The sequence below is a fragment of the Pinus tabuliformis genome, chromosome 6 (genome assembly GCF_031772625.1).
Source record: "Pinus tabuliformis cultivar Carrire ecotype Pingquan chromosome 6, CPIR1, whole genome shotgun sequence".
NCBI lineage: Eukaryota > Viridiplantae > Streptophyta > Pinopsida > Pinales > Pinaceae > Pinus > Pinus tabuliformis.
Genome location: NC_142292.1, coordinates 781652636 through 781665113, shown reverse-complemented (window position 1 = coordinate 781665113; position 12478 = coordinate 781652636). Strand labels below are relative to the sequence as shown.

The window sequence follows — 12478 nt, the reverse complement described above, 5'->3', positions numbered from 1 at the left end:
GGTATTATCTTCTAGAAAAATGAACATGCATTTATAGTTTTGGAGGTGATCCTACTTGGCACCCATTTTTAACCCGTTATAGCAAAATCACACATTCCTCAAGATAAAGTCCAAAAACTCAAGTGCAAGATACATGTACTCAAGATGGGGCCAACTACCACCTCATCGACTCTCTTCTCATTGTTGGGTAGCTCTCCTCCAACTTAGGTGGGGCTCTCCTTAGTGGATCTAATTGTTGAAAAGTGTAACTTGGTTGGGTCTTCGTAATGACATATAATTATGATTTTATGTAATGAGATGTAAAGAAGAAAAATAAAATTATTATATTGACTTGCTTCATGGGTTTCTTGAGCAAGAGATTTTGTTTTGAGTCAAGACTCCCACTGAGTCTTTAGGAATTATTTGTCATCTAGTCATAAAATGATAAGAGTCATTGTCATGTAATGAAGTCATGTTATACTTTGTAAAAGGTCAATCTTGTCTATGTAAAGTATCCTCCATGACCTTGTCACTTATCCTCTTCAAGTTAGCCTACAACGATGGAAGAACATGCTAGAAGAAGTCGGCCTAACTCTTGTGATCATGTCGGCCTAAAGGACATGTAATGAAGTGTATATATAGCCACACTCGACCTCACTTAGAGGCAAGCAACTTGTCAAGCATTCGGTGAAGAAGTGCGAAGAAGAAGGCTACTAAATAGAAGTGTGAAGAAGTGATAAGGAGAGATTCTTCTGGGCAAGCGAAGGAGGATTCTTTTGGGTCAATGAAGGAGAGATTCTTCTGGGTCAGCGAAGTAAAGTTTCTTCTGGGATAGCGAAGGAAGGATTCTTTTGGGGCAGTGAAGAAAGGATTGTTCTAGGGTACTTGTTCTGGGTAACCAAGATAGAGATCTAGAGATCGAGATTCTCTAGAGGAAGCCAGTGAGATCATAGAGATTGAGTTTCTCTATAGGAAGTTGAGGAAAAGCCAGTGTGAAGGATAGAGATCGAGTTTCTCTAGGAGTCGAGGAGAGCAGTTCAAGATCAAGAATAAAGTCGAGAGAGGAAGAGGTAGAGCATCAAAGTTAGTGACAAGGTTCTTGGGAGGGTACTAGAGTCAAGGGTCTTTGTCATGGTCTTGGTACTCATCAATTGAAGATCTAGAAGAAGAATTTTGATCGGGTTTTCCTCTCAAGAGTTGAGACGTTTTGGCCCTAGCTAATAGGCCTACATACTGTGTCACTTGTCTTTTATCGTGCATATTGGTAATTGTCTTGATGAAAATAACATAATAATAATCTAACGAAGAGAAAACTATAAGCTAAGAAGTAAAAGTATATCACAAGCAATTATCAAGCAGAGAAATCTTTTAACTTCTTATGCCCTAGATTTCTCAACATGGAATCAGAGCTTAGGTGCTGAAGTCAAGAAGGGACATTCAAAGCAAGTAGACACACGAGAATCAAGCTTCAAAGAAGGATCACATAAGGTCAAAGAACATCAAGCAAGAAATGAAGATCTACCAAAACCATAGATTGAAGAAAGATACTCTAGCAAGAGTTTTGAAGTTATCTTCAAGAAGGAAGCAAGAAGAAAGACCGAAACCCTAGAAGCACTTCTGAGCATTACTCATACATCACCAAAGGAGTGGAAGCTCTTCAAATCTAAGGAAGGGTAGATCGAAAGGCAATCCTCTCTTTATTAAAGCAAGGATCTCTTTTGGAAAAAGATCATCCTAAAGAAGGCAGTCTTCCCTCACCAAAGTAAGAACCTTCTTAAAAGGGATCATCTAAAGCAAGAAGTTCGTTGAAGATTCTATCTTCTCAAGTAAGTACCTTTTTTTTCTTATAATCTAATCTAGTAAAAATGACTTCATGTTTCAAGGAGAACCATAAGTTGGTTGGGATATCAAACACCCTTGCATGGGGAAGAAGGATAAACACAGTCCTTGAAGTAAATGAAGTCATTGATCATGTCCATGGAAAGGTCTCCAAGCCATCCGAAGAACAAGCATTATCTGAATACATGGAAAGGATCTAAAGGCTCAAAAAGATTCTTAAGGAGTCTATTAAAGGTCCTCTCATTCTCTATGTAGCCAAGCTGGAGACATCTAAAGAAATATATATAAACTAATAGAATTTTTCTCTGAAAGCACGATAGAAAAGACCATATCACTTAGATCTGATCTATATAAATTAAAGGTGTCAAAGGATGAAGGGATATCGTCATGCCTTTCAAAAGCATCTCAAATAAAAGGTCAATTGTAGGATCTAGGAGAGATGGTATCTGATAAAGAAATGATCTCCGTTATTCTAAATGCATTGACTGATGAACAAGGTAACCTCATATCTACTAAGGAAGAGGAAGCTATCCCATTCATCAAATTATGGTCTCTCTGCAAGGCAGAAGAAGACAGGTTGAAGAGAGAAAGCGACAAAAGATCAAATAGAAGGGATCAATTAGTGACAAGAATAAAAGGGAAATTTGGAAAGTTTGGTCCTCCAAAGAAAAGAAAGAACATGGCTAAGATAAGATGCTATGGATGTCAGGAACTTGGGTAGTATAGAAGAGATTGTCCTAAATGTAAGAAGGACAAGAGCCCATATTACTGAGGAAGTGAAAGAACTTGAGACAAAAAAGCTTAAGAAGGAAGAAGTAAAAGATCTCTACTATGACTGAGATGATCTTCTTCACTAAAAGGTAGTTTTCATTTGTAATTTATAGATAGGAAGCAATGCAAATAAGATAGGATGCATCAAATTAGAAAATAACATCGTGATAGAAGCATTAGAAGTAAGAGCTTGTGACATGGGAAGCAGAAAGGATGTTTGGAATAAATTCTATTAATTACAAAGAATGGGAGCTCTTGGAAACCTCATTAAAACCTCAAGTGATACTTATAGAAATAAGTAGAGGTCATCATCGACTAGGATCATCATACAATAGTCAATAAGGAAACATCTTCCGGGTAAGGATATGAAAGATCCTCAAATTTCTCTGATGGAATCCTCATTAAAGGATTCATCGATCTAAAAGGAAAGCAAGATTTTCATCAGGAATTCCAACTCGTGGGATTCAAGGGATGATGGTATGATGACATAACAGGAAAGCAAGTCTAAAGGATAAAGTTCTTTCGTTCAAATGAAGCTGCTGCAGGAAGTCCGGATGACTGAGAGGAAAGATGAGGTATGTATGCTTACATAGGATATTATGAAAGTCATGTCATATGGTTGCAAATAATATGAATCACTATTTCCTTTTTGGAAAACATGATCAAAAGAAGAAGGGATCTCCTGCTTCGAAAGATTGCAGAAAGGCATAAGTCCACACTAGATGAAATCAACATAATATGTTCTCACATGAATCATGAGGAAGCTAACTACAATTGAGGAACTCTAATTTGAAGCTCTTGGGAATGAAGTGTGAAAAGAAAGGAAGAGATCGTAAAATATGCAACAAAGGTAGAAGGCATTCAACATCCGACCAAGAAGAGTTGACTAGAATATCTCCTAGAAAGATATGAAGACTCTGACATGAGTCGAAAAAATATGGAGATCCTTGACAATGAATATCTTTAGGAGATGTGTCAATCTACATGCAGGACGCTGATACCTACTGGGAGATGTCATGGTGAAAGACCATGACAAAGGTAATTAAATTTTTTTATGTAAGTGTTCATTTCTTATTTTTGAACTAATATCTGGATGGGCTTATGTAGGACTGCCAAAGGGAAAATCTGTGGACGACTTCCAAGAGGACCATATAGAAGGATGTAAGATCCTTTCGGAAAATATGACGTAAAGAAAGCAACATGAGATGAAGCAAAGCCAGATGGAAAATTGGTGAATCACTTTTTGATGAAATGAGGACATGTCTAACTCATGGATGAAAGTGATGGATGGTTTGTGCCCTATGTAGAAGTCCCCAAAAGATGAAGAATCCAGGACAAGAAATTTTTGACATTGAAGAAAAGAGGAGTTCTTCAAGTAGCTGGTTATCCCATCATCTACACCTAAGAAGTTGCTATAGGTCCCTAATTAAGAGGGAGCCTGGAAAGTTTCTTAGGAAGAAACTTGGAAATTCCTAAGCCAAGAGGGAGCTTAGGTACATTCCTTTTGTAGGAATGAGTACATTCCTTTATTGGAATATGTCCTCCCTATTTGAGAGGGAGAGATAGATGCGTCATTTTGGTCTTCACCTGAGAAGACAGAATGGAGGATTGGGTAATCATTTGGCATTCGATACTCTTTGAGGATGAGATAGGACATCCAATAGAAGAGTATTTGTGGAGGACCGATATTCTTTGAGGGTTGGGGAGTCTAATATAAGAATAGTCCTCATGGAACTTGCCATGAGTACTCGAGTAGGCGATGTTCCGAGAGAGACAACGATGAGAGTGCCTATAAATCATTGGTCTCGCCAACATTGAGCTCAGATCTTGTGGAGAGATGGGGCTATTAGTCAAGGCCTTACTATGTAGCAATGTTGGTTGATATGATGCTATACAAATGAGTTACCAATCCAAATTCTTCTTATGAGAAATTCTTCAGATTGAGAATGTCCAAGTACCATTATGAATACCTCCCTAGTTAAGAGGGAGTGTTGAAAAGTGTAACTAGGTTCTATCTTCATAATGACATGTAATTATGATTTTATGTAATGAGATGTAAAGAAGAAAAATAAAATTATTTTATTGACTTGCTTCATGGGTTTCATGAGCAAGAGATTTTGTTTTTGACTCAAGACTCCCATTGAGAGTCTTTAGGAATTATTTGTCATCTAGTCATAAAATGATAGAGTCATTGTCATGTAGTGAAGTCATGTTACACTTTATAAAAGGTCAATCTTGTCTATGTAAAGTATCCTCCATGACCTTGTCACTTATCCTCTTCAAGTTGACCTACAAAGATGGAAGAATATGCCAGAAGAATTTGGTCTAACTCTTGTGATCATGTCGGCCTAACGAAGTGTATATATAGCCACACTCGGCCTCACTTAGAGGCAAGCAACTCGTCAAGCATTCGGTGAAGAAGTGCGAAGAAGAAGGCTACTAAATAGAAGTGTGAAGAAGTGATAAGGAGGGTTTCTTCCGGGCAATCAAAGGAGGATTCTTCTAGGTCAGCGAAGGAGAGATTCTTGTAGTTCAGCGAAGTAAAGTTTCTTCTGGGATAACGAAGGAAGGATTCTGCTGGGGCAACAAAGAAAGGATTCTTCTGGGGTACTTGTTTTGGGTAACCAAGATAGGGATCTAGATACCAAGATTCTCTAGAGGAAGCTAGTAAGATCATAGAGACTGAGTTTCTCTATAGGAAGTCGAGGAGAAGCCTTTGTGAAGGATAGAGACTGAGTTTCTCTAGAAGGAGTCGAGGAGAGTAGTTCGAGATCAAGAAGAAATCGAGAGAGGGAAGAAGCAGAGCATCAAGGTGAGTGACAAGGTTCTTGGGAGGATACTAGAGTCAAGGATCTTTGTCGTGGTTTTGGTACTCATCAATTGAAGATATAGAAGAAGAATTTTGATCGGGTTTTCCTCTTAAGAGGTGAGAGGTTTTGACCCTGGCTGACAAGCCTACGTATTGTGTCACTTGTCTTTTATTGTGCATATTGGTAATTGTCTTGATGAAAAGAACATAATAATAATCTAATGAAGAGAAGACTATAGGCTAAGAAGTAAATGTATATCACAATCAATTATCAAGCAGAGAAACCTTTTAACTCCTTATGCCCTAGATTTCTCAACACTAATGCCACAGTCAAACCAAGTCAAGAGCCCCCTAAGGCATCTACTTCAAATACTACCAATTAAAGAATTGCACCTTTAGGATTTAAGGTGAATAGGATTGCTAAGATTGTTTTGGGTAATTCCTCGGTTTGAGGTCAAAGGGAAAGTTCCCCAAACACACACAACCTAGGAATTAGTAGGAGAATAAAACTCCAACAAAACAATTTAAATGATTTACAAGGAAAAAGGGTGATGGAGGATAGAAGTTAAGTAACTTAGTCTGCAAATATATTTTTGGGAGCATATGGGGTTACAAAGCCACACAATTGGATAAAAATGGGTCAGATTTAGGTTGAAAGACTAGAGTAGACTAAAATGTTTTTCCTAATGGTTTGACCTAGGCATCCTTCAATCCTGTAAGATGGGATAAAGGAGTAAGCTTAGTTAGGTCATCTTGAAAGAGTTTAGCTTAGGGCATGTTGAAAGAGCTTGTTGAGAGGTTCAAAGAGGCTTGGAGTAGATTTAGCTTCAAGGACTAGGGTAGATTAACTCGTGTGCCCTAGAGGCTTGAGGCAGGTGTTGACAATTTCCAAGAATAAACAAGGGATGGAGCTTCACTTAGATCACCTCAAAAGAACTGGATGAAAATCTTGCGCAAGGAAGGTGATGAGATAAATATACTAGCAAAACTACAGTGAATATTTAATAACCATTATCCATCAACTTGACAAGATAAGGAAAAATAGTTTACTCTATTTATCATGCATCCATCAAAATTCACCAATAATCATCAATGAAAAGAAGTCTATCTTGATTGATAAGGATTTTTCTTATCAAGATCTACAACTATCCATCAAGAAGAGAGAACTATCCACACCATCAGAAACTCCTCAAGAAGTCACTTAACTCATCCATCCATAGTAGAAAATAAGATACAAGAGAAAATTTTGGAATTCAGACTAGCTAAAGGGGATTTCTCCCCTAGTCCAGCCATGAGAAAATGAGAGGAAGTGCACTTCTTTATATAGAGGAGGTGCTTGTTGCTGCAAAATCTATTAGGCTCAGTGCAAAACCTTACTAGGAAAGGGGCCAAACCTTAGGCAACAATGAGGATGGGTTGCTATTGTCTTCACCTCAATAACCTTCCTCTTGCTCTTTAGCGGGATTTAAACCACAAGGGAGGCTTCCCCAAATCGCATATAAGGGCTCAAGGAGATAAGTTTTTGAAGATTTAAAGTGGATAAAGAGCTTGGTAGGGCCAAAGATAACCTAGGTTTTCAATGCTAAGGTTCTAGCATTCTAATGTTAAACCACTAAATGGGATTCTATAAGTTAGGGTTTGGATGATCTTCAACAACAGGGCATACAATGTCATATAGCAGCATAAGAAAAACTCTCAAAATGATCTTCAACAAGAATGGAACAAGGACTTCAAGTAGAGGCTAGGGTAAATTGTTTTAAGGCTGTTAAATGTGCATAAACAACAGCAATAAAGGGTGATGTTATCCCTTATAGGATGTCTAAGGCTATCCACTTTGCTAGATTTTACTTGTATATGATTTATAGAGACTAACCCTAAAGAATGAACCACCCACATGCAATAAAACAACAAGTTCAAGCACAAAACAACCGTAAAACCCTAGGAGCTTCCCTAGGTGTCCAGGCGGGAGAAAAAAGGGTTTTTATTTAGTTTCAAGGTGATTAACAAACTTTTGGATCAACGCCTTATGCTACAAGGGTTGATGGAGGCTTGTTTTCACAAATTTCAAAGGAAGGATATTGAAGCAATAAGGGGGGATGCTCTGGGAATCCACTTCTAAAAGCTATTGTTCTTGTGGTGGGAGAAATTAATTATAAGGTCTGCACATATAGGGTTTCCTTATAGGCTTTGAAGAGAACAATTGCACATGCAATTATGAAGCAAAATTTCAGCAATGATGGAACATTTAGTCATGGAACATGTGAAACCTTACTTCAAACATTAAAGCATGGAAAATATCAATAATAGACGATAAAATTACAGCAATCCTCTACAAAAAGTTAAAACACTTATTTCATTCCTAGAACAATGTTTATTCATGACAAGGTTGGAAACCATCTCACCACTTTTGGGTAAGAAACCATCACATAAAACCATAGCACATCAATTGAAATAAAGATGAAGCATGAATTATCGTCTGCAAGTGGACACATCATTTGAAGTGTAAACATAAGAGTTGATATACCATGGTAGAGTAATATGAAAGGACTTATGGATGGTTCAAGGTTGGAAGAACTGGAAGATCAAGTTTGAACTAGTATATATGAGCATGAGAGCCCATCCAAGCAGCATCAATGCAACCGTTAGAGGGTGGCTTGGAGATAGTCTCCCTCGACGGGACAATAAAGATTTCAATATAAGAACTTTAATATAAACCTTAATTGAAATGAACAAGTCTAGGAAATAAATATGTGAATGTTAGAAAATACTAGGCTTGAAATAATGAAGTCTAAATTAAATATTTTCAGTAAACTAGCTTTAAAGTTAAAGTAAAACAAGTAAAAGAAAATGAATTTTGGATTTTATAATATTTGGTGGTTGATGGGGGAGACTAGTTCTAATTGCTAGGGCTAATGGTGTTAAGAGGAAAGCTTCTTCTAAAGCTTCTTCTAAATGGCCTATTTCTTAAAGGATTAGAGAATGGAGGGATCCAAATGGATCCACCTTCAATTAGCAAAAGTATCTAAAACCTAGCAATTAAAACGAATAACTTGCTAGAATTCCTAGGAGATACATAATGCAAGGGTACTAATTAATAACTTGTAAATCAATAAAGGAGAAAATAGGTCTTACCTCATATGCAAGGCCCCTTCCAAGTGGTAGAGTTTACTTGTCATATGGATCATTATTGCTACTCTTACCTATGTAGGAAACTTGACATCCCCATCTAACTTGATAGCACAAATGATAGTCAAGAGAGACGACCTTGAAGCAACATCAATTTGCCTTAATGCTATATATTCAATAAGAGTGTTCTCAAATATTTCAATCAACAAGAATAAATGCCATGAGGGGGAGCCTCTTATACAGAGAGTAGGTTTAAGTTTTAACAACCCTCTTAGTAAAATATTATCATAAAAGACTTTTACCCTCCGACTAACAATGGGGACAAGGTAAAAAATACATAAATAAATGAGGTAGTTATGCCACATGTACAAGCATCTACGGAGAGAAAGGATGTTCCCCTAAAAATAGGACTAGATATGGGTGAAAGGGGGTCCAACATTTCTCTGGAAGGAAAGATCAACCCTGAGAAAGAGCAAACAACTAGCAAGGATGGTCTTCTAGGCCACACACGTGACATGTGTGAGCTCTAGAAGGTGAACAATGCTCTAAAAATAGTGCCAATGGTTGTGTGGTGAGTCCTCCATGGTGTAATAATCTCCAAGATAGATGCTAACAACCTCCCTCAAGTTGAGGAAGGTCTAAACCACTCCCATGTGCCAAGGAAAAGCTTCTTCAAGAACGTGCTCATCATCCTAGATATAACTTGTACTTTCATCATCTAGGGAAAAGTGATATAACTATGATCTCAAATTCATCAAAACAATATACAAGAGAAGAAGATAACACCAGAATTTGTTTGTGGTCTATGTGGATATTTGTAGTTTCTTCCTTGTGCAGAATCTAATTAGATGTTTGAGGTCTTTTCCTATTGGGACAAAGTCGGAGCTAAACTGAAACTGGACTAGAATACATCCTTCGATAGAAAGAATGTCTCAAATGAGAGAAGAGAAGGTCTCTGTATACTAAGAAAAGATAATTCTAATTTATACCTTAGCTTTAGTAGCACTGAGGAAGAAATCTTTGATTTCTTTTTCTCCTCTACTACTTGTATATATTCTTCTATGTTTCTGTTCTTTGTAAATATTATTATTTTAATACAAGAAGCATTTTATAAAAGATAAAAAGGTAAATATAATTCTTAACAGAGAGAAATGGCCATTACTCTTCTTAAATTGTTTAAGTTCTGATCAACCCATAAGTGACTTTTCATTTCTTGCCACTGTCAAAAAGTTCAGTTTTCACTTTTTCATCAATGTGGTTTTTGGGTTTACTTGAAGTCAATGTCATTTTACTTGGTCCTTAATTTAATGTATTTTCACCTCTTAATGGCCACTGAATTGTTTTCCTAGCCTTTAGAATCTGAATTTTACTGGAGTTCAGGATTGGAGTCATAATACTAGCATATGCTGCTTGGGGTTCATCCATTTATTTCGCATGTACCATGCGACGAAAATTGTCATTGTATGAGCCTGCATGTAAAAGTGTAGAAAAACATTTCTAATTTCAATTCACATTTGGTATGTAGATTTGCTCCAGATCCAGATCCATTACTTTCTGCAGAGTTCTATGACCGTACAGCTGAGCAACAAGCAGCATTGGGATTTCTAGCTGATTCAGCTTCCAATGAGCAAGTTAGTACTGAACAAGCTACTGATCAAACTTCTTCTCCCGGCAAAGAAGGGACCAGGTACAGGCCTGCTGGAACAAGAAAGGAGCCACATGGGTCTGTTGGGGCAGCAGCAGCACATCGAGCTATTGCTCAGGGTAATAGTGATGAAGTTGCTGCAGCATTCTTCAAGTATTCAGCACCAGAGGAGGTATGGATAATGGGCTCACCATATCAGTTTTTTTCATATTTGCTAGAAATTGTTTGAGATGACATGTGCTGCCTGTTAACAGGTGATGACTTTTCCAGCAGTTTGTGGAGCATGTGCAGCAAGGTGTGAAACTCGGATGTATGCCACAAGTATCCTTTTGTAATGACAGGATATATTTTTTTTTGTATTATCAGAGATTGAAAGGTGGAGAATAAATGTGGCTATAAAATATTCTTACTCTTTTAGTTTTGAAGAGTCATTAGATACTTGTTATGCTGGCATAATTGTAAAGATGTAGGATCCGCATCACACTGTTGTCACTTTAGTGCTCAGGTTGGAGATATAGGACATTTGGATAGGCAAACAAAAAGTCAGTATATGCTAATTCACTTTAAATTATCTGTCATCTATGCTGACAAGAGAGAGCAATGCATAATATGTGAGAGTAAAAAGGCTGAATTATACAGGTAAAATACAATTATCATGTGACTAGACTCAACTGTATGGGTACCTTATGGAGATTATTGATATTTGCTCTGCTGTAATCTTGAATCTTCAGATAAGATAAGAAAATTTTATTAATGTCCAATGGATGACCACAAAAATAGGTCAATTGGACTCTAGAGTACAACCAGTATGAATCATTTGTGGGAATGCCACTATAACTCCTAGAGAAAGCCGAAAAAAATACAAGAAAATAAAGAACCCTACATAAGTATACCATCAGAATGTATGTGACAAAGGAACAATGATAGAAAACACTAAGTGAGTTTGTCCAAGACTGGAGAGGCAGAAACCCAACTCAAGAGCCTGCCAGAATAGATGGTGAGAGAGGGAGATTGGCTGATGGGGCTGATGGTTTCAAAGTCTCCTGAGTCTGATGGTCGGGATCGAGGGGGCTGAGCTGGGCACTAGCTCACAGTTGAAGTCTTCTGAAACCATTGAGGAGCTTGGCTGCATGTTCCTAGAGGGGGAGGGTATACAAGCCAGGGAAAATCGTAAGATACGAGGTCGGAAGAAGGAAACTCTGAATGTATCTCTAGTTACTCCTTTGGATTTTGGGGAGTCTAATAAGAAAGGCGTGCTCTACTCTAGCGCTGTCTGGATCTAATCTTTGTAATTCTCCGAGGATGCGTGGCCTCTCTAGACTACTTTGTTCTTGGTTTGATGGTGGTACTGGTTGTCACATAATTATAATGTGGACTTGGGTGTACTATTTTCATTCCGAATCGTCATGGTTTGCATAGGCCTACATCTTGCACGTTTCTATGGTTTGCGTGAAGTTGTCAAAGAGAGTCTTGCAGATTTGTCTATTCACTACAGGTGATATAGGTATTTGTCATTTGTAGTTGATACAATTTAGAAAAATCTATAAATTGGAGTTGCTACATGTGAGGAAATATAAAGATAGAATATGCAACAACAAGAGAGACAAGCATTCATATTCTCAACAGGATCTATGATACTTTAAAGATCCCTATTTTAGACTTTGCTTCATAAAATAATCAAGAATTGTTTGTTTTCAGCACATGGCATGCTCAATTCACTTTTGCATATTAAATTACTTAACTCTTTTTTGAAAGTCCATTTTTTTATTTATAGGAACATATTTACAAATAACAAATAACAAATAACAAAGTGGAAGGGTATATACAATGGCATCATAACCTTCTCTATAATCTACTAATACTATGATAAACTGAGAATAAGATACAAAATCTAGAGATTGGGCTTCCTTGATCAATAGAATACCCTTAGCTAGGTATAGATGGTATATCTCATCCCATCGCATAAAACAAAAAGTAGACAATGAGCTAACCTCATGTTCAAAAACAAACTTACCCTAATCTTCCATCAAATGAGCAATGCTGTAATTTGCGAGCACTTTTATGTTCTAGAGAAGCTAATATAAATGAGAAAACAACAATCTCCATATAATGTAGGGCTCTGATGAACCCTGGGCTAAAGCATAAATGAAAATTGATCCTCAAAATATGTCCAACAAAATTTCGCTAATTGAGTCTCCCAAAGTATGTGCTTCATAGTCTCTGAGTGATCACAAACATGATAGAAGCCATTATAATTCCCACTCTTGCCAACTAGGTTAGGATCAACATCACTCCTTCTAAATCCTAGC

The 12478-nt window shown here is 37.3% G+C and overlaps 1 protein-coding gene across 1 annotated transcript in view; it reads left to right on the top strand.

Annotated features, from left to right (window-relative positions):
• LOC149261058 (zinc finger chaperone zpr1-like) overlaps positions 1-12478 on the top strand; it is a 335727-nt gene that overhangs the window by 175799 nt on the left and 147450 nt on the right. Inside the window, exons 10-11 of the mRNA XM_089421608.1 lie at positions 10050-10341; positions 10424-10490. Of these exons, the coding sequence (XP_089277734.1) occupies positions 10050-10341; positions 10424-10490 (359 nt within the window). The remainder of the gene's footprint in view (positions 1-10049; positions 10342-10423; positions 10491-12478) is intronic.